General features: G+C 36.8%; 2 protein-coding genes across 5 annotated transcripts; one reads left to right on the forward strand and one right to left on the reverse strand.

Annotated features, from left to right (window-relative positions):
* Positions 1 to 3320: 3320 nt before the first annotated feature.
* On the reverse strand, positions 3321 to 10189 carry ifi44b (interferon induced protein 44b). The gene is made up of 7 exons (XM_027006152.1): positions 10150 to 10189; positions 9484 to 9517; positions 9152 to 9362; positions 4962 to 5114; positions 4277 to 4448; positions 3981 to 4081; positions 3321 to 3494 (listed from the first exon to the last, which is right to left on the reverse strand). Exons 1-7 carry the CDS (start codon positions 10187 to 10189, stop codon positions 3321 to 3323), a joined length of 885 nt encoding a protein of 294 aa, XP_026861953.1.
* Positions 10190 to 18010: 7821 nt separating this feature from the next.
* rnf175 (ring finger protein 175) lies at positions 18011 to 23360 on the forward strand. Of its 4 annotated transcripts, none has more exons than XM_027006147.2 (10): positions 18013 to 18269; positions 18833 to 18870; positions 19108 to 19212; positions 19408 to 19549; positions 20046 to 20200; positions 20348 to 20455; positions 20647 to 20767; positions 21042 to 21175; positions 21496 to 21597; positions 21893 to 23360. In XM_027006147.2, exons 4-10 carry the CDS (start codon positions 19424 to 19426, stop codon positions 22011 to 22013), a joined length of 867 nt encoding a protein of 288 aa, XP_026861948.1. In that variant the 5' UTR covers positions 18013 to 18269; positions 18833 to 18870; positions 19108 to 19212; positions 19408 to 19423; the 3' UTR covers positions 22014 to 23360. The 4 variants fall into 4 exon arrangements, with proteins under 4 accessions (XP_026861946.1, XP_026861948.1, XP_026861947.1 ...); XM_035534846.1 differs by having other exon boundaries at positions 18035 to 18067; XM_027006145.2 differs by lacking the exon at positions 19108 to 19212 and having other exon boundaries at positions 18011 to 18067.
* Positions 23361 to 23487: the final 127 nt, after the last annotated feature.

The following is a 23487-nucleotide window of genomic DNA, read 5'->3' on the forward strand; positions in this document are numbered from 1 at the left end:
GCAAAAGGAGTGCATATATGTGTGTGTGAAGTTTGACTTCAGCAACTAGTCCGATACAAAAACAATGTGTATGCGTGTATGTGTGTGTGTATGGCTATGTGTGTATGTGTGTGTGTGTGTGTGTGTGTGTGTGTGTGTGTGTGTGTGTGTGTGTGTGTGTGTGCGTGTGCGCGCATGCATGACTGTATTTAAGCATGTGTGTATGTGTGTGTGTATAAAAGTGTCCGTTTGTTGGAATTGGAATTGGAATTAGCCAGAGTTCAGGAGTCTGATGGCTTCTGGGAACAAAAACTGTTGGACAGTCTAGAGGTGAGGGACCAGATGCTGCTGTACCTTTTTCCAGATAGTAAAAGGGTGAACAGTTTGTGTGAGGGGTGTGTGGGATCTCCCACAATGCTGGTGGCTTTACGGATGCAACATGTTGTGTAGATGTCCATGATAGAGGGAAGAGAGACCCCAATGATCTCAGCTGTTCTCACAATTCTCTAAAGGGTCTTGCGGTCAAAGATGGTGCAGTTCCCAAACCAGGTAGTGATGCAGCTGCTCAGGATGCTCTCTATAGTACCTCTATAGAAGGTAGTGAGGATGGGTGATGGGAGATGGGCTTTACTCAGCTTGCAAAGGAAGTAGAGACGTTGCTGGGCTCTCTTGGTAATGGAACTGGTGTTCAGGGTCCAGGTGATGTTCTCCGCTAAGTGAACACCAAGGAACTTTGTGTTCTTGACGATCTACACTGAGGAGCCATTGATGGTAAGTGGGGAGTGATCTCGCCTTGCTCTCCTGAAGTCAACAACCATCTCTTTTGTTTTGTCAACATTCAGATACAGGTTGTTGACCTTGCACCAGCTCACCAGTTCTTGTACCTCCTCTCTGTATGCTGAGTCGTCGTCCTTGTTGATGAGACCCACCATGGTCATGTCATCAGCAAACTTGATGATGTGGTTCGAGCTGTGCATTGCTGCACAGTCATGAGTCAGCAGTGTGAACGTCAGAGGGCTAAGTATGCTGCCCTGGGGAGCATCAGTACTCAGTGTGGTGATGTTGGAAGTGCTGCTCCCGATCCAGACTGACTGATGTCTACCAGTGAAGAAATCCAGGATTTGACCTCTGTTCTGCCTGTTATTAGTTTCAACTTATTTGTGTTTCCATCGTTAGCCCTCATTTGCCCTCATTTACCTGTGTATTTAAACTGTTTTTCCCTGTCTGGTTCCTGGTCATGTATTCCAGATCTGTAAGTATTTATACTTTGACTCTGGAACATACAATCAGATTCGCCCTTAATAATCTTGCTCCTATTAGCATTTGAGTTCACCTCTCTATTGCACCATGTCACAGGATTGCTCAATGAGGGCTTGGTTCCCACATCTGTAAAGTTGCTTTTTGTAAATGCTTGTTGCAAAAACTGTTATATAAATAATTTTGACTTGAATGTTCTGTTTGAAAGACATAGATGTTCTCTGCAATAAAGTGTTTGGCTTATTTTTAAAAAGGCATTAACCTTGAATAAGGGTGATACAAACTATGCAGAGTATGAAGACAATGTAGTTTAAAAACAGAATGGCTATTATTGTGGGCTAAATGATACTTCATTTCCACAATTTAGAATTTAGCTTGGCAGTTTGAAATTTTGTGCAATTTATACATATTTTATTTTGAAATGCATGTTCATAAAAGTTTTGTTGTAATGAAGCCAATACACACCCCATAATTACTATTACTTTTTGCACATATCATGAGCTAAATGTGTAGTGTTGTATAATCTATAACAAAACATCTGGTGTTTAAATTGATTGGTATTAACTCGATATCAACACTAGTGCATACATCAAAAAGTAAAACTATCTGAGTCATATGTGGCATTATCTGATTAATAAAATAGGTTTTTAAGGGAACTTTAAAAATTATATATGAGAATGATTAATTGGGAAGAAGGTTGTGATCTCCCAGGTTCAATCCTTTGTTAGTTAACAGTTCTAAAGTATATCTGGGATTTTATCAAAATGCTTGGGTCAAAAATAGGTCCACTCACAAGAAAATATCTATTAGATTTATCAGATTTATTTTTAGGGAAAATCATGATATGATACCTTTACAATGTATTCAAGCTCATAGGTTGACACCAAAAATAATTAAATGGTGACTGACAAGAAATAAATGCACTCATGGCACAAGTAAAGAATATAGATGAATAAGAATGAAAATGATTAGTCTAAAGGCACTCAGTGTCCTTTTTGTAGCAAAACCCCAAAATCCACCCAGGGTTCTTGTCTATGCTGGAGAGCTTTGATTAACCACTGACCAATTGAGATCATTCTTATACCCTGTGATCCTCATTACCACCCACTGGGGAGCCCATGGTGATATTTACCAATCTTCATCCATGCATATCTAGTTTTCTCTTGTCTAGTTTCCATTGATACATGACTTGTGGTCCCATGTTAAAGGCTCTGCTATAGGTTGTGTTATCTGAAGCGTTACAATGTTACAAAGTGGTACGAAGAAGTCATGTCTCCTGTCCAATTTGATTTGTGACTGTACAAACAAATTAATCATCATTCCCTGTTATACTTAGTTAAATTAGGAGAGAAGAATCCTATGCTAAATAGGTGAATAGGTAATTCTGTTTTTCAATTTTTCACCCTCTAAGATATAATTCGCATTATAATCAAGTAAAAGTTGAATCAAACTATAACTCCTAAAATAAAACCAAAAATAATACATGTGATGTCAAGACTCTTTCTCAGTCATTCATGGCTACAAGGTCACAGGAGCATAATTAGTTGATTTCCCTCATGGCCTGGTTCTCTTCTCTATACAGAATGGTCTAGCTAGATCACAGAATCTGACAGAACTGGCACAGAATTTGGCACTCAGTGCTCTCCCTCATGCATATATCACATACATTGCCTAGGTTTTCATGTATTTTATTATCTTGTGTGTTAGTGACACAAGGTGGCATTTCATACATTTTTAAAAGCAGTACAGAATTTTTTCTTCAATTTTGCGAGGCCATATAATCGACATTGTAGTTAACATTTTGCTGTAATACAATCCTAATACATTCCACCACCATCTACATTAAGGTATATTGCTATATTTGTTGCAGCAACTTCAGGAATTGCACTTTTATTACATTTTAAGTATTTTTTTCCCAGAATCCCTGAATTTAATCACCAGTTTACACTTTCGATAGGGGTTGTAAGCTGTTGCCTAATTTTTAATGGTTTCTGATACACCTCTGTTCATGTGTGCACTGTTGAAACATGTATCATTGCATAAGTTGCTCTTCCTTCATTAGCAACTGATCAAAAATGCATAACTTATTCGGCGCAAGCCTGGTTTTCTGCATAGTCATTGGCTATGGCAATTATGTTTTTAATTGCCATCAGAAGCAAAATATCCATCTTCACATTGTTGGTAACCTGTTCGAAGTAGTTCTGCACAGGGAAGATACAGTTCATAGGGACCCCCAGTCTGTCACTGCACACTTTCATCTGAGAAAAACAAATATAGCAAAACTTTGTTTATTATACTTACAGCATTTCACTGTTGACTTGTGGAGTGAATTATGAAGGCAACTACCACACCTGGTCTTGAACCTTGGTCTTCCAGGCAGTTAACATGTGCTCTGACCAATGTTCAAGACCAGTTGTAGTTGCTGCCCTCCTTTTTACTACAAGTTCTTTTTAATGTGGCTTCACTTTAAATCACCAAAAAGTCATTCTTGCACTGATTTTTTAAATTAAAAAAAATGTGCAGACTGCTCACTAAAAGATGGATTTTAAATCTTATTACATTTTAAGAGCCAAGTGAGTGTAGCTGTTTTGTCACATTAATGTGTGTATGGAATTGTGCAGCACAAAGATGCAGTGTTTATCTTCACGTTAGCCTATTCATAGTGTCTGTGAGAGAGGAGAACTCCACAAGGGAAAGAGATGACAATGGCTAACATTGGGGAAAAATATCACTGTTGTACTCGCCTTCTCTTTGATCCTCTTGCTGATGTAGACCTTTTCCAGATCATTCTGAACTAGTGGACATGCTTTATCCACCATGGTCATGATGGCAATTTGGGGAATTCCTGTTGAAAACATGGAAGTCCTTAGTGAATGCTAAATAAGGATCATTTCTCATCTTTAAAATGACAAGACAATACCGTTCACTTCTCAGAATTCAAGGTTTGTAATATGATTACTAAATTAATCTAAACAAGTCACAGTAGAAATGATCAGCAGTCAGCAGTTAGATGCAGTATATGCAGAGTTGAATAACTCACCCAAGTCGCGTGCTTTTCCCCGAACAGTTTTCATCTTCTGAATGACTTCTTCAGAGATGAGGGAGATGTTGTCTGCTGGGAGAACACTCAGCAGACAGTGAATTCTGTCTGTCAAACTGGGATCATGCTTATAATCAATGTCTTCTGTGGAAATTGGATGAATAGGATTGAACTGTTGAAGGAAAAGTTGACATGTACATGTTTGGTGATGAAGAGGGAAAAACATCTGAAATTTTTAATGAACAACAAAAATAGAATATTGTTGAATAAACTGGGGAGAATATTACAATATCTCATCACATAATGAACTTTGAATGTAGAAAACAATTACTGCCAAGATGAAAAAGCCATCTTGAATTTTTTTTTTTTTTTTGGAAGATGTTATGCTAACCAGATGCGTTTTTCTGCCAATATTGTTGAGTGTTGTTCATGTTGATGTTTGATTGAGGATTGTCAGTTAAGTACTGTTAATGGTCAGTATTTCCTAATTTTATTTTTGGATTCCTTTTTAATATATATGTTCCTGTCTAATAAAGTCATGTAGCTTTAGCTGTCTCATCCTTCTTGCTGTTACATACACTATGGGCACATACAAACTTGCAAAGTGTTACGAATCTGCTTTGGTGTCTTGGCAATTTCAGGTTCAGAATTTCTGAAAAATAGTCAGAAAGAACAATAGACTTACGGTGTAGCCTTCTTTAATGTGCCCCAGCAATATATTGTTTAAATCATCAGTGTGGATTCCATTTGAACTTTCTGGTTCCAGACCCATGGTGTCAGCAAAGACAAATGGATAGAAAGATCTAGGCCTATCTTTCTTCACCTTATGGAATTCCAACTGGAAACAGTACACAGTAGTGCATACCATTAAATGATGGTTATTTGGTTATTTTGGAATATGGTGATGTAAATTTGTTTACATTTAGTTTGTAGTGCTACCGATTGGAAACAGTTGCTCACAGATAAAATCAAACAAGGAGGTTTTATTTACAAAAGGACAATCTAAAGTCGTAGTAAAAGAACATGCATAGGTCAGTAGCCAGTGAGAGTGCTGACAAAACATATGGGATAGGCAAGGGCATAAAGAAGTGAACAGTTCAAAACTTATTAAGTTTTAGTCCAAGAAAGCAAATGAACCAGAGGGGGTTGAGGCAGAGATGATAAACAAAGTACAGGATTAATACTGTTAGTACACTAACAGAAAGGTTTAGATAAGCAGATTAATAATGAGAAACAGGTGATAATCAATAATTAGGGGAGGTGGAACAGATGAAATTGAGGTGATTGGTGGAGCTGGATGTAATGACAAATGGGGTGCTGGAGAGTGTATGCTGGGAAATGTAGTCAGGAGGGCAACCAGGCACCATATCTAGGTTAGAATGTAGATTCTGTAGGGGAATTCTCCACATGATTAGGTACCCAGGGGAAAAGAGTTTGCCTTAGTATTTTGTATATTAGGTCAATTACGAAATGGAAAACTGAAAACTGGAAAGGCATATGGACCAGTGAGCCTGTCTGGGATTTTGCTGCTTAACATTACGAAAGATATTCTAAGATTTTATGATCGCTAGGACTTGAAAGTGATGGTTGGCTCCTTCTAGCCAATGCCGCCGCTCTTCAAGTGTGGGTTTAATGGCGACCATCTTTTATGCTATAATGTCTTTCAGCCAGTGTAACGAACTCCCAGACACAGGTAAGTGAGGATCCAATTGCAAGAGTTTATTGGGACTGTCAGGAATGGCTGCGAGGTGGATATGAGTAGCAGTCGTCAACACAGGGGGGACCGTATGAGGAGAGTCAGTAGGCGTGAACCTGAGTAATCCAAGTGGCTAGGAAATGAGGCATAGTCTGAGAAGGAAGCAGCGGTCAAAAGCCAGGGGAATCAAAAAGAACAAAGAATGCTCGATATGCATATAGGGATACAATACTTCGCAAGTTGGAGGTGGGAAACTGGGATGTTATATGGGTGACTGGAATGAGAGACAGGTGTATCTTATCAGTACTCAGGTGAGTGGGACCTAAGCCTGGGCGGGGAAAGGCTAGTGGGCTGGAACTATGCTGTCACAGTCAGAGAGAACTTGTGAGAGAAAAATGCTACAAGAAGTTGCAAATCATTAACTGTCTTCGGGACTGGCAATTGAACAATTTCCTGAATTTTTCTATCATCTATTACCACACTATTTCTATCATCTATTGGCCCTCCCTAGTGCCCTGTATCCCTGGCTACACTGTCTCGTATCTTTTTTTTGCTTTGGTACCATTCCATAGTTTCATTTTCTCCGTGCCTGTTCTGGTCCTTGTTTTGGTTTTGGTTTTATTAGTTATCACCTGTTCCTTGTTAGCCTTCACCAGTCTGTGTATATATATCTCATGTTTTCTGTCTGAGTTTGCTGGTCTAGGTATTGCATGCCTCATGTTCTCTCTGCCTGTTATAGTGAATCCATGCCTCTGTTGTGCTTGCTGTTATTAGTTGTATCTAGTAAGCCCTTATCGTTTTGTTTGCTCTGCCCGTGTTTCTTTACCTGTTCGTGTGGCCTGTGTTTCTTATTGTAGCTTGTTTCCCTATTCTGTTATTATATGTTTTTGCCTGGACCGTGACTACAATGCTGATTATAGATTTGCCCTTAATAAATCTTGCTCTTCTCAGTGTATGCGTCTGCCTCGTGATCACTCCACATTGAAGCACATTGACAGATGAAGCGAGCCAACACAAATTGCCAGCTTAACGGTATAGCAAAATGTGTTTAAATCTAAGAATGGCAGCTCCACACTAAATAGGGCACCACACTATACATAAAGGAATTATTATGAAATTATTAATAATTAATTACTGAAGAATTACTGTACTCTCAAACTTCCTAAGACAAACACTAATAAGGATTAAAAAAAACAAAACAACAAAAGCTTCAGCAGAAAATGACTTGAGGAAAATGTTTTAAAAGTGAAGAATCCTACACAAGGGAATCCTGATGGGGAAACTTAGCTTAGTAGCTACTGTCTGAGCTAAAAGGGGGAAAGGTATAATTCTATATACAAGATATCTATGGGGATCATGGCTCATGGTTGGCACCCAAAGTCTGTGAATGTGAATGAAGGAGAGAGGGCTTACTTGTAGATGATAGGGGGACAGTTATCTGATCAACCATGATAGACGATGGAATAACCCGGTGTAATAAAGTTAGACTACAAATTATCCCTCCTATGAAACTTTGATCTGGTCAGAGTGGACTTTCACACGAGGCAACGGATAGGAACCAGGGCCCCTCTGGTGCCATGATGATAAGCAACATGATAATAAGCTGATGGCTTATCATGCTAGCGTGGCTTTCTGATCCTTCCTCCAGATTGACAAAGTAACAACTTGCCATTTAACCTGATATTACGTCAAATGGTAATCAGCCAGTAATGTTTGGCTCTTTAATATAATCCTGGAATTATGATATTTCCTTCTATTATTTGATAAATGTCTATTGTTTCATTATTACTTTCAATACTTGTTCATTATTCATTTGCATTATTCATCCTGATCAATTCATTTGCATGTTTATCTCATGTTCATTGTAAACAAATTAACCACTCCTAATTGTGTTTACTAGAAATATAGTATGAACCAATTAGACAAACTATATTAATGTCAGCAGTTGTAACTTCTAGAAGATAAGAAAGGAATTAAATTGATTATCCAATTGTTGCACCCATCATAGGGTTTGATGCCTTGTTTACAAATTTCATTCTAAGACCATGAGGTAGAAATTGATAGTAAATGTATGATTCTATTTGTTTAATTGATTTGTGGTGGATCTTACTAGAATGTTCTACAGAACAAACAAAGGTTATTGAATATGCATGAACCAAGACATGCCCTGTACCCAAAATATAATGAATGTGAAGCAGAGAAGGACCCACCAGTGGACCAATGAAAGCGGTCTTCCCCCAGAACTTCTGTGAGGGGAGATCAAGACTCTAACCTTTCTTTTGAAGCTAATTCAACAGTCTCTCACTAAGTGATTAGAACAGACTCAAATTGTATGTTACCCTATTTTATTCTTTATGTTTTCTTTGTTTTGTTGGTTACCTAATTAGTTTAAGATATTTTAGTTTGTGTTTGTTGGAATTCACAGTTGATATCAAGCAAGCTCGCCTTGTTGTGTTGATTGTGACTGAAGTTTTATTGTATGGCCGGTGGAAAAACCTTTCCAATATCATCACCAAAAGCAAGGATGAGACACATAACCACTGATAAACAAAACTTCATTAAGAACTTCAATACCTAATACCCAAAACTGATTAAGAACTTCAAATGTTATAGCCAACATTATTTCCAATAAGGTGATTCCTTTAGGCACCTCACACATGTGCATTGTAAGTTTGACTGCAATTGGTCATTCAACATTTTTATCCAAAGTTACAATTATGACTGAACACAATTTGAACAATTAAGGGTTAAGAGCCTTGCTGAGGCCCAACTGTGACAACTTGTGGGGTTTGAACTGGCACCCTTCCAATTATAAGTCAATACCTTAACCACAGAGCTACCACAAGAGGATGACGAGAAAGGGCTGCCATTCTCCAATACAGCTGCAGTGTGCAGTGAGGAAAGCCCAAGTTAACTAGTGGAACCTGGAGATGACTAACACTGGTTGAAAAAGGGCACATGTCTTTTTTGGACCTGATGTCAGCAGGAGGGTTAATATCAATACAATAAATTAAATAAAACAGATACCTGTAGTTAAGTTTAATGGTGTGGATTTTTTTTTTTTTTTTTTTTTTTGTAAAAGAATAGTGCAAAATAGAAAAGAGCCTCTTAAATGACAGTTTATAATTAGTAAACAGTTCAATAGTATGAATATTCAGGAATTTATTTATTCATTTTACCTTGACAGTGAAGCTGTAGCTTTTACCACCTGTGGAATCTACCAAGGCATCAGCCATGTTGCAGCCTTGGATGGCAGTGTTGACAGAGTTAAAAAAGCTGGACTTCCCTGACCCAATTGGGCCATGGAGCATAATCCTCAGCTGACTGACATTTCCAATTTGGAGCTGGAATTTCTTCAGACTTTGCAACAACTGCTCTTTTTCACTTTTACTAATTAGGGCATAAACCAGAAATCTTTTTCAATTTCCATGAACAATTTAATATAAACTACATCAATGATGAAATACTAAAAAAATGTATGCTTATGCTTTTTTATAGCTATTGATCATACCTCCATGTCACGTCTCTCCATGGTTGATCAAATTCTGTGAAAAGGCAAAAGAGCAATCTTTTTAACATGGCAGTCACACTGGCTCCCAATGTCGTCACCTTTAACCACTAGAGCTTGCCCTCATCTGAACAGTGTCTCTTCCTCTTGTATTTCCCCAGCTATTCCTTTTTGACCCTAATTCTATTCTATTTAAACCTGCCCTTTGTTGCTCCCTGCTTGAAGTATTGCCCTGATTTTGAGCCATTCTTCTTTCCATTTGTGCTCTAACTCTGTTATCTCTGTTATTTGTTTTTAATCACCTTTTGGATTACCCCTGTGTTGGACAGATGTGCTATTTGTATTTGGGGTTGTTGGGTTTTTTTGTGTTTTTGACCCTTGCCTATTTTAGAACCTCAGTTTCTTGGATTGTGATTTTGATTTGTTTGCTTGTTTATTAAATACTGTACATGGATCGCCCACAGTGTGCAGGGGATTTGTATTTACAATGGCACAGCTAAAATGTATGATATATATCAATATATTTTGGTTTACCACCACCTCTAAAATGTCTAGACAACAAAATGCCTGTAATCAGAAACTGATCATCAGCAAAGGAACATAACACATAGACCCGAAGCTAAGAAGTATTTATTTGAATAATAATATTGATTGTCCTCAGAAACTTACCTTGAGATGGGGTGGAAGTTTTTTTAAAGCCCTTTCCCATCTTAAACATGTCAGTCAAGTTACTTTTCACCTGTTTTATAAGATAAATGTTTTCGGTCACATAGAGAAAAACAGTCAATCATTACTAAAAAATGAAATCTATCAATGTGTGTTCAGTGTGTGCAAATTTATATCTAAATATATAGTTCTCTCTCTCTCTCTCTCTCTCTCTCTCTCTCATATATATATATATATATATATATATATATATATATATATATGTGTGTGTGTGTGTGTGTGTGTGTGTGTGTGTGTGTGTGTGTGTGTGTGTGTGATAGGGAATATGCAGAGGATGTGGAAACTATAGATGTGTTGAAACCCAACATCAACACATGAATGCTATTGTAAGGGGGAGCCAGTACAACAGATCAGAGGGGACACCATTCGTAAAGTCCAAGTGAAGTATGTGAAAGGCTGTGGGAAGTGCAGCACTATGGATGATTACTACTATGACTATCACTTAGACCAACTAGCTGATATACACCACAGCAGAAGTGATACTTGAGATGCTTAATGAGCAGATGATCATCAAGGAGCTTAAGGAATAACCTCAGTGTATCCTCAGTGATATCCTCAGTGAAGGAGGTTGGAAGCCAAGATAAGGCAATGCAGAGAAAAGTTAGCCTTAACCAACTGGCAGGCACAGTATATAGAAACATCTGTGCTGAGTACAGGCTGGAAGTTCCAAGGTCAAAGTGGGATACATAATAAAATAAAAAACATTACTGGTGTGTGAACCACAAACATAGTACTGTATATTTACATATTTCAATTTTTACCAATTTGCCTATAACAAAATTATTTTGTGAAAGCAAAATATTCACATATTTACTGGGTTAGTTCATAAAGAACAGGTTAGGTCAGTAAACTGTAATAAAATTAAACACATAACATTGTAACTTCCATACTTTACAGTTCAGTCAACTTCTACTATTTTTTTCTATAATTCTATAATAATTATTTTATATTTGTCCCTTCCCACTTGAAAAATGTATATAACATTTTGAATTTGAACTAAATGTATTTGAACTAAATACATTGCCTGATTTATCAATCAAATGAAGAGACTCAAATTGATAGTAAACTGATTATTCATAAATGTTCATCAATATTTAAATATTAATACAGTAGATGCCACATTCATGGTATTCTAAACAAGTCTACAATAGACATTTAGACATTTAGAATTTAAAAACTTTTGCCAAAACTATTTTCCTTCTGGTTAATGACCCTTTTACTTACTTTCTGTACTGAGTGAAATCAAACCGCGTAGCTGATTTTTGATGTAGGTTCTTGCTCCAGCTCTGCAAGGAAGTGTAACACTGATAATGAGATAACAATGGAGATGAACCCTTAAGACTGGGTGTAACACTGCCTAGGGTTTTCTTTCACTTTAAATCACATTGAAGCAGACAAACATAGTTTTCATGCTGACTACGCAATAAAGTGAGCAACAAGTCCAGCAACAAATTCTGTTTGACACAGTACTGTTGTGCATACATCTCCATTATCAATTTTAGAGCAGTTGCTCTAAATGAAGTAATGCTCTAAAATATAAAGGTTTTTGTGGGATATGTATTTATTTTTTCTATGCAAAGCATATGGAAACTTATTTTAAAACAATTTCAAGTTCTTCGCATTTAATTAAGTTACTTTGTTGTTGGGAAATATTGTATTTGTAGATTTATGAGAAGTAAAATTGTAGCCCAGTTAAAGATATAGCCTAACATCATTGGAGGTTTTTAAAAATAATTATGAATTTTGTTGTTACAAAGTGTGTAGTGTTTTTACACTGTTAACATAATACACTACACAATGGTTATCAAATTCTCCAGAAAATTAAAACAAATATTAGATAAATTAGTATAAAAATGACTATATTCTACTTTTAGGGTTCAGCTGTCACTTGTCACTGATTTTGAGACATGGGATAGGATGATGATGGGATTAAAATGTTAGAATGTATCTGAATTCTGCCATAAATTTGAGATTAAAATCATTATAGCATGACTGAATGACATATAGGTTCCTGCTAATCTTGTGGTGTATATATTTTTTAAAAAAAGAAGATGATTTTAGCTTTTTTCTGTGTTTTAGGCTTTCCAAAAGAAGACCAAATAAAACATTAGTAAGATTTCATCTTACTGAGAAAAAGATGTACTTTCCAATGGAATCGGGGTTTGTGAACATGTGATATAATGCTTTTCTTCTGTATTCGATTTTTTTTGTTCCACAAAACTGATACATGGTGGGTGGTTAGCAGAATTTCAAATTATTATTCAAATCCTCTAGTTTACAAACAGAATTTCTTTTATAAGTTGAAGTTGGAAAAAACGAAGGTACTCATTTTATTGCTGCAATGGTCCCCAGTCATGGCCCTGGAGTACCCCACCCTAACAGAACCACTTAAGCGCCAAGGGCTTGTTTAATTAGGTCTTTTTGATGTATTCGGTTATAGCAATGAAAACCTCAACTTACGCAAGGAGTTGTACTTCAGGTACCGGTTTGGGTACTTTTTCCATTGTCTTCTAGCTCAAAATAGTTGATGACAATGATGATGAATGTGAGGATACGCAACTGAAAAAAAACAAAACACAACACTGAAAAACAATTCATTGCTATGGGTATGCTGAAAAACTGGATATGGTTGGCAAGTTGTTTCTCTCCATGTGTTCTTAGCAATGCAATACATAATCTACCTGGGTACTTGAAGAAATAGGATTTGTGTTAAGATGTCTGTATTTATCATCTCTGTAAACATTTAGTTCTAAACTATTTTAGCCTGTTAAAATTAGTAGTACAACTGATTGGAAATATTTCTTAGTGCATCGTTAATTCTTATATTCTAAACATCACTGACTTAGCCTGGGGTTTTGCAGGTACAAATGGCAAGATTAAATCTGACTAACACCTTGTCATTTTATGTGTAATGATTTTCCTGAAATTTTAGCTTTCAGAAAATACCTAAAAATTAAGTTGGATTAAGTTGGATGGAAGCTCATATGGGATGATCTAGCAGTAGAAGTGAATGGGATCTCTCCAAGTATTTCATTTGATTTCTCCAACTACCAGGGCACTATATTGATTATCTCTTCTGGGAATGGCCTTGAGCAAGTGTAAAATACAGAGGTTTCTGATAACTAAGATGAGCAAATGCTATTTACAAGATGCCCTCTATTTGATCAGTTAGTTTTGTAAGTTATTTCTTTACAACACAGACAAAAGAGGCTGCACTCTGTAAAAATTAAATATACGAGAACATAAATAAATACAAAGAAAAATATGGGTGTTACAAAAGTGTCTAGGCCACAACAACAAGAGATGATAAAAGATTGGTAGCTGATAGTGGAATGGCATGTGGAATGACTAAATAAAAGACTAGTAGAGCAGTACCAGCTCAGTACTCTTAATTACATAGTGAGTGATTAAGACTGCAAGAAGAAATGTCGGACTGGCTCTTTGCAGGTCACCAGTGCTATATTGGCTCCACAGTTAGTATTGAGGGCTTGAAGACAATGGCCCTTATTTATCAAAGCTGTGGATGATCAAATCAGCTCATATAATGAGATCACACAGATTACAGCGACAGCTTTGCATCTTTATGATCAAACTCACATCTGTATAAGGTGTGAAAATTTGAGCATAATAATTTAACAATCTTCTGAAAAATAAAATAGCATTGTAAATCCAGACCTGGATCTTTGTTAATACTCAATCCTTGAACTAAGTATAAATAAACAAGCATCTCTAACTGGAATTTCCTTGTGAATTTACTTCCTTCTTTTCATTTGCTGTCCATTTTGAGTAAGCAAAATCTGCTTAATGCTTGCCTTTTATTGGCCTACTAGCACTATGCCTGCATTAGGGCATGTTTAATGCAAATATTATGTATACAAGTGCAATTTGGGATACTCTTTGCAAATTACGATACTCAGGATACTTTTTGCAAAGGGCCATTGTTTGGATCTTGCCCACACATATAGCTAAGTTAATCCTCATTAAAAAGCAAAATGCATAATGTTAAAAGCAAAGTCTGGTGGAGGAGGCATAATGGTATGGGGTTATTTGTTAGGATTTGGGCTAAGCCCTGTGTAGGTGTACAAGTAGGGTATATTGTGCTCGGTAAGAATGAAACAGAAAGGGATCCTGCTGTTATTGTTACTGTAGGTTCCTACTCCAGCTCTGCATAGATGTGTGACTGTAACAGTGAAGTGACACTGGAGAGAAACCAAAAACAGTGGGTGTATCGGATAGGATTTACTTTCACTTTAAATAATATGGAAAGAGACTACTACAGTAGTTTTAAGTCAGAATACAAAAAAACACACAAAAACAACCAACAAATTCTCTTTCACACAATAGTTGTACTTTTTACTGTTGTATACACTATGTTATACTTTTTGTAACAACAGTTATCTGTTGAAATGTACACTTTAATTTAAATCCTCATAGGCATCCTGTCAGTGCAATGAACTCTTATTCAGGTATTCAGTGAATAATGTGTCCCCCTAGAAGAAAGGCAGCAGTGTCTGCCTGGGCATATTCAAAATCATTATGATAAAATATTCTTACCAATTGCCATCAGTTCCTCAAGGCCTAGAACAGCTAGAAAGAGCTCATTATTTCACCAGACTAGATTTACACTATTTCAACATCGTCTGAGTCAGATAACCACTGCCTAAATTTCTTCAAATAAAACCACGTTAATGTTGTAGGTTTCTGAAGTGCCATTTAGAGAGTGTAAACTGATTACAAAGTATTTATAAATTCTAAACTTTTTATAATGTAGATTTTGAATGGGGATAAAGTGACTGAAGAACTCATGACATTTCCAATCCTACTTTTAGTGCTTTACAAACATTTGAAAGTTTGAAAAATGGTTTGCTATCCAAAAAACCCTGACTTTTATGAACCTTTCTGCATTAAGAGGAATCAACCTACTGATATTGTTCAAATTGTGTTTGTATCCCAGGCTGTCTTAAAGTGGCAGTGTCCAACCTTATCTTAAGACATCTGGTCTTGATTCACTTATTTTTTACTCATTATAGGTCTATTGATAAATTGTGTTTTATTTGTAAGAAACACAACACTGAGACAGCTCTGCTGAGAATTTTGAATGATCTTTTAATGAGTGCTGACTCTGGGCAGGAGCTCCATATTAGTGCTGTTGGATCTTAACACAGCCGTTGACATGATTAACCTTTTAATAAGCATAACAGGCACTTCTTTAAAATGGTTTGTCTTATTATTTAACATGTGGAGTCTCCCAGGAATCTGTTGTCTGCCCTATTTTATCCTCTTTTTATATGTTACTGATTGGGGTTTTAATATTTCTTTCCCTTTTTTGCATGACACACAGTTATATCTCTCTGTGAAGTGTGATAACTTCAGCAGAGTATCCAAACTATTGTACTGCATTACAGCCATTAAGGACTGTTTATCTAGTAACTTTTAAAGATAAATGAGGACAAGACAGAGGTCTTTATTATCCAGAGATGTCCAAGCACACCAAGAATGAATCCTTCTCTGAAAAATCTGGGCATTATTTTTGCCTCTCAGTTAAGTGTCAAGAAACCTGTCCAATTATGTTGAGAAATATAGCAAAAGTTAAAGTAACGCTAATTCTGAAAGATTAATCACCTTTTCTCCTTCCCTTTTATTCACTCAGAGATACAACTTTGCACTCTACTAATCCAAAGCACCAGCTTCACGGCTATCTCACTACAAAATATTGTGTGTTGCCCTAAAAAAATCATAGTCTCAAATCACTAATTCACTCACTTTTCTTCACAAATATCTGGCGTCATAATTTTGAAACATCACAGTCTGTAAACCAAGGATATGTGCATTTCTACTACCTTTTTACCATAAGGTTTTTACTGGAGTCATTTAGTACCATGTCATACTGGAAGGTAAATTGTTTTTTTTGTTTTTTTTTATCTGAACAATGTGTAGCATGAGTAATAAGTGGGGTGAGGCAGAATGCAAGTACATTTAAGCTTTATTAAGGGCAAGATGCAAGGCTCAAAGTGGAGGCAGGCAACCACAACCGAGACACTATAACCACAAACAAGGAAACAAGGAATGCATGGAAATTGGCTCAGTAATACACTAAATGGCAAAGCCAGAGATTCCAGAGGAAAGGGTGTGTAAACATAAGTGCTAAAGCAACTAAAACCATGGGACAGGTGACAAGTGTAATAGGAGCTGGGGGTGAATAGGATCAAGGGTGGTGACAAGAAAATCAAAAAACAGTGTGGTTGCCAGGGAAACCATATGGAAGATCCAAGAGAGACATATATGCAGCATGCATTCTGAAGTGAGTAAAAAATAAAATGATAGTTAATCACCCTACTGGTAAGGGTTATACTTCTTGTTCTGGTAAATGTGTAACAGCATAATTGTGTAATTATATTTACAATTACAGTTACAATTTAATCACAATTACATTTACAATTACAGTACAATTACAGTACAATTTCCATGTAATTACATTTGGCAAAAGGGAGCAATGTGAGAAAAGATGTGTGCCTCAGTCTAGTTTTGTAGATGAGTAGTTAATTCCCATTCCTGTAAACCTGTATCACAATTTGTTTCCAACTCATTAGGCATTTATTGAGCCCTTCATACGTTGAGCCATGGATGAACTGTTTAGTGCACCAGGTCCCCAGAACTGAGGCTATGAAGTACTGTTCTCCAAAAGGTATTTTTATAATGACCACCAGAGTGCAGTTTTGTGCTAAAAATGTATGCTTCTGTAGGCAAAGATTGGCTTCAAGAAGACTGATATAAACAGACTTTTGTATTTTCAGCAGAACATTTCCCTGTAATAGCAGTGGAATTTACATGTGAGGCTTTTTAAAAACAACAGAAGGTTTTGTGGGAGAACAGTGAAGAGGGGAAAGGGGGGTTGTAACCACTCAATTTATACTCTGTAAAGACATATGAAACAACTGTATGAAGTACAGCATGACCCTGCATTAGGTCGTTAACATGATATTTTCAGAAACAAAGGGTAACTGATAGTATTTGTTATGCATATTTGTAAAATAACTTGCACACAAACATGAGAATAGGCCTACTGAGATCAGCAACAACTGACCCACAGGTCTACCTTCCAATTAAAACCAGGGTGCTTACACATTCCTACAATACAAAAAAAAAAAAAAAAAGATGGAATTATTACATTTCTAGGACAAAGCTTTACAGCACAAATTAAATTACTGGAAGTGTCATGTGTGTTACACTATGAATAAATGAGTTTCCAAAATACATGTTTACCTGCTGTATACTTTATATTCTGTCTGATTTTATGCCCTGGGAGTGGGCAATGTGCTTTAAATATTTTTTTTAATTAGTTTTTTATTTCAATCCAAAATGAAGAAAGGCTTATAAATATCACGCGGTGAAATACTCGATTTTGATTGGTCAAGTGAGGTGTTCAGAAGTCAGTTTTTCTGGACATTATTAGATGTGACGTTTTTAGAAATTATTAGTATACACAGTCTAAACTATTTTAATATAGATTATAGGACATAAGGCATGGATCGCAAAACATATCTTCCAGTGTTTCACTAATACACCAAATTGTTGTGAACCTAGACTTGGAGAAAACGAGACAGAAACCTCAATATCCTGCGACAAGCTTCTTTGAAAAGCTAAGCAAACAAACGCTGTCTTAAAATTTCGCTGACGCATAAACGCTATAAATACGGACGGCACCCGAGCTGTGCGACGTCTATCTAATACGGTTGCCTTATAGTTTAGTGCCCAGCAGCTACAGATCAGCGAATCAGCCACGTAACTATGACAGCGTTAAGCGTCATTTTAGCAGCGCTAGCTAGGTAGATAATCAGCTATGGCAGAGCAGCAACCTCAGGTAGCAAATACTCCACAAAAAAAGGGGGGGAAAAAGAAGCTAATTAAATGTAGTTGTCATCTCATTTTGAAGCATAATGCACGTTAGCAAGCTAGTGTTATCTGACTTAACAACAAGCACCGACACGGGTGATCTGTTTAATTTAGATTGCTAACGTTAGATAGCTAAACTCGCTAGTTTATCGGCATACGTGGCAATACGTGTAAGCATATTTTTTATTTGTAGTTTATAAAGTGAAACTGTTGGGACATTAACCATACATCTATAATATTTAATGACTTACTGTTTGCATTACTGCTTCTTTGTCACTGATTTCAAAAAGACTCCTTAAACTGAGCATTGTCAAGTAGCCTACTGGCTAGCTAGATAACTAACCTAGCTAGGTTAGGTAGCGTTACTTGTCTTATTAGCTAGTCTAGTTAGTCTTGTAGTCATAGGGTCTTATTGATGTGATGTGATGTGATGCGATGACGGGCTAAGTTATTACCCACATTAGCTAACTAGCTTATATATTAAGCTCGTATGCGGCTAAGCATAATGGAAAATGTCACGGTTATTTGGCTGTGCACGTGTATGAAATATTAAGCACTGGGTATATTGGCTGTTGGGTGTTAATTATTTTCAGATATATAGCGACAAGGCCCCTGTCCGAAAATTGTATAGGGCAGGGCAAAAGGTGGAGAAACCTCACGGTCGTAAAACTTTAATTATTTTTGTACAAAACTTTCTTATTCTCTCAAAATGACGTTCATATTTTCTATGCAGGATGATCCTGTGAAAATGTCCTACAGAGAAAACTTGAAGTAAGTGTATATTTTACGCAGTCCAGCATTTCCACATTAAACTTCATCAGTGGATCTCATTATCTTGATCGGAGAAAGCAAAGCTAATGGCATGGTATTTGAATGACTGCATTCACAAACAGATCAGAGGACAGCTGCAGGACCATTTTTAGGAAGTAACAAGCAGAGATGCTAATATTCATTCTATGCGTTATGCACAAGGCATGAAGATCAAAACGAGCTTTTGTTTGCCATCAGTTTTTCTTGTAGTTTGCCTGGCTGCTGAAATCAGAACTGCAGACTGTCGTGAGCATGGCCTTCCTTGTGGCCTTGACCCACTTCTGTGCGTCTTAGAGATGAACTGTATGTGTTCTTACATATGCATGCTTGCAAGCATATTATTATAGTATTCAGACATACTTAGCCATTACTTTGACATCTGCCCTGCTGTTATTTCCGTAAGTCTAATGTGTTGTGTGTGTGTGTGTGTAAGTAGCATTTTTGTGAGTGTGTATTCACCTGGCCTTCTGTGCATGTTTGTGTTTGTCCCTTTTCCAGGGTACAGCATGAGAAAATGCACGTCAAGCACAGTGGGCACGAAGCCATGCATGCTGAGATGGTCCTCATCTTCACCGCCACGCTGGTGGTCGCTCAGATCGTGCTTGTCCAGTGGAAGCAGAGACACTGCAGGTCTTACAATGTGAGTTCCTCCCTCTCCCCTGGGAGCTGCTATTAGCAGTGTCAGGAAGGAGGAAAAGTGCTACTCCTTGGTGACTTTCCCTTGGAGATTTGCCTTTTACAGTATGCATCTTCTTACAGCACTTGGCCAAACGGCACCCTTCAAATTATTCTAATTTGCTAGTTTATTTTCAGCCGGTTCATACACATTGAGGGTTTTACTCCCATGATTTTGATATTTTGATGTAACCTTTTTAGCATATTAGGGTATAAAACACCAGGAAATGGTTTAAATAGTATGCAGTGTGCTGGTTCATTCCTTACTTTGTTAATCTGACTGCTCTTGTAATATATAAATAGATGTTATCATCCAAACTTTGAACTTTTTTTTGTTTTTATTTTTAAACTTCCTATTATTAAATTTCCCCTGATGTGTGAACAGTGGTTAATTCCACTTGTGTGTGTGTGTGTGTGTGTGTGTGTGTGTGTGTGTGTGTGTGTGTATTACTGTCTTTTAGTTAGTGACGCTACTACAAATGTGGGTGGTGCCTCTATACTTCACAATAAAGCTTTACTGGTGGCGTTTTCTGTCAACATGGGGCATGTTCTCCGTCATCACCAGCTACGTCATATTCAGAGCCACCCGGAAACCTCTCGCTGGTAGAACACCAAGGTAACACGAGCGACCATAAAAGGGTTTGTTTGCAACCATTGCAGATGTTTAAATATTTGTAAACCTATAGTTTAAACCCCAATATTAGACAATACTGTGTCTCATCATTCTCTGTAGAATATACTAAGTGAATATGTGCTTTTTCAGGATGGTATATAAGTGGTTCCTCCTCATTTACAAGCTAAGCTATGCTGTAGGCGTGCTTGGTTACCTCGCCATCATGTTCACTATGTTTGGATTCAATGTTTTCTTTAGGTATGTGAACTTTTGCTCTGTAATAAACATGAAATTTCTGTTCATATGGATGTTACAAGATACTGAAACAAACTTCATTCTTTGCATTTAGTTTGGTAAGAGACTGTGCCTTAAATAATTTTTCATTTTTGTTTTTTCGACTTATTAAAAATGCAATGCACTATAAGTAAATCTCTTGTCGATCTTTGCAGGATCAAAGCTGAGGATTCTATGGATGTAGGTGTGATCATGCTGTTCTATGGACTCTACTATGGAGTTATGGGACGAGACTTTGCTGAAATCTGCTCAGACTACATGGCATCGACTATAGGGGTACAAATTATTTCTGATGTATGCAAATGCTTATAATTGTGTGTCTGTTTATCTGTATGATGTTCATAGTAAGGATAAGTTTAAAGTAAGCTGCAAAAAAAACTAAAACATTCTATATGGTTTTCTAGCCAATTTGCATATGTGCTGGTAATAATTTTACTGATTTTTTTCATGTTTTTATAGTCAGTAATGTGTGTAGTATGTGTATATATAGCACCAGTGTTGTTAATAGCCTGCTTTAAACTATACTCCATCTGTCCTATGTCTGTTGCAGTATTACAATATGGGTGGTATGCCATCTCGTAACCTGTGCCATGATATTTGTGCTGTGTGTGGACAGAAGACTTTTGTTGATGTGGATGAGGAGGGCATCATTGAAGACACCTACCAGCTCTCCTGCAATCACATGTATGCGATTAGCCCTTAGTGCTGGAGGGCCGCAGGTTCACATATACCCTGCTCTGATATACGATAGTACACTCACAGTAGGAAGTCATGAGATGAATTGGTTGTTACCCAGGGTGTAAGCATGAAACCACTTTTTGCCAAGGCATGACCAGACCTCAGAGAAAACCCCCTTTTTTAAATTCGGGATTAATTCATGTCTAACCTTCAGATGATGGTTAACGACTCTTCTGTTGAACAAATTAATTTTTAGCACTGTAACACCACCAAACAGCCATGAAAACCAATCACCATCTGAACCATCTATTCCTATTGCTGAACAGATTTCATGAATTCTGTATTCGTGGCTGGTGCATTGTGGGAAAGAAGCAGACCTGTCCATACTGCAATGAGAAAGTCGACCTCAAAAAAATGATGAACAATCCGTATCCTTTAAATTTGTTATTTTCTGCATGTGCTGGTCGAGGTCTTCTTTAAGTTGCCCTTATGCTATGTATTCTTGTAATATTACTGTCTGTAGTGTGAGAATGAGGATTCTTCTATTTTAAGGACTATGCTGTTTATGAGCATTATAGTGAAGCGCTGAGTGGAAAAGCTGTGCTTGGTTTGCTTGGTTTGTCTGTCACCTTCTGATGATCTTTGTTTTGATGCATCAGGATATTTTGAGAAATTGTTTTGTTATTCGTACGTTCTGTCTGCTTCCTTAAATCTGAACACCAGCTGGGAGAGAACACATGTTTTATATGGACAGCTTTTGGATTGGCTGAGGTACCTGGTTGCTTGGCAACCAATTATAATTGGCATTGTGCATGGAATAAATTTCTCACTCGGCCTGGAGTAAAATTGCAATATGAAGGCATCTTTGAAAATGTGCATGTATCTACATTTGTATGATATGGCTTTAGAATGGACTTGATGGAAGAGAATAGGCAGTGGCTTTTATACATTTTTATTTTATTTGATAGACCAATTAGCTGCCACAGCCATTGTTGGCATTCTTAAAAATTAGTTACAATGACTAATTCCTTGCACAATAAAGCTCTTTACTGTTTTGTTTTGTTTTTTTAAGTTATCTTTATCACTCCTATGAAAATTGTGCCAAGGGTGCTTTTCCTCTGTGCCATTAAGGCTCAGTGACATTATATATAGCAGTTGGTTGATGATAACCAGTATTAAAAGGCAATGTAATAAAGTTTCAGTTGATGATGATCTACTTATCTCCCATGTTTTCCCATGGGTCATTTTATTCAGGTTGTGAAAGAACAGAATTAAGACTGAGGTTCTTTCCAGTTTTCACAATTATCCTTAAGAAGCTTGTTGATGTCTTGTTATTCTACTGTTTCCATTATTTTCATGTGACTTCTCACAATTTGAATTCATACATCATTGAAACTTAATGTAGTGTTTGCTGTCAGTGTGATTACCAGTCCTCTGATCCTAGATTGACATATCATCTATGTGTGAGCAACAGCAGGATGTAGCTTTTTAGCATGATAGAAGATCCAGAAAGAGAGCTATTAATTCAGTTTGGGGCAATTTTCATGATTCTGAACTTAATATTTCCATGTTAAATATGGGTTTCACCATAGGGGAATGTCTCATTATTAACCAAAAATACACTGTGGGTCAGTAAGACCGGTATTGCACGACAGTTCATAAAGTTTGACACAAGGCTGATTTAATTTGCTTAATTTGGTGGCTGATTTTGGTTTGTCATTTTTTTTTTCTCTGAAGAGAAATAAAAATTAGTGATAAAGTTCTAAGTAATACATCAGGTATTCATGTCAACAGTTATCTGAATTTGCACTTTAAGTTATAATTGTTAATTTATTTTTAATGTATTAGCCTAATGATCTTCTAAACAATAAATGTGCCATACTTTTATTTGCCCTGTTTATGTATGTACATCACAGTATTGTAAAATGTGTGCACACTTGCAACTTTTACTTAGTGTAAGTGTTTGCAGTGGGGGGCGTTCAGCCGATTTCTCCTTGTTTTCAGGCCTTCACTGACTATACTGTAATTGTACCTCAAAAGAATCTCAGTAAAAAATAACCATTAAGTTTTACTGTGACTGCTGCAAAGATAACATAGAGATCAAGTACATCAAACGGGTGGTAAGAGTTATCTTGTCAACTTATTGCATCATTTCTTTTCAAGAATAAAGTGAACTTGGACATTGAATCTGAATGTATTTGTTGTCTGACACATTTGTATACTAGAAAAGAACCTCAAAGATTTTTGCAGTCAATTTTTTTAATGTGTTTCACCATCATGATGATATTCGTTATTGATAAGGTGATACCAACATTAGA

This window comes from Electrophorus electricus, chromosome 16 (genome assembly GCF_013358815.1).
Source record: "Electrophorus electricus isolate fEleEle1 chromosome 16, fEleEle1.pri, whole genome shotgun sequence".
Classification (NCBI taxonomy): Eukaryota; Metazoa; Chordata; class Actinopteri; order Gymnotiformes; family Gymnotidae; genus Electrophorus; species Electrophorus electricus.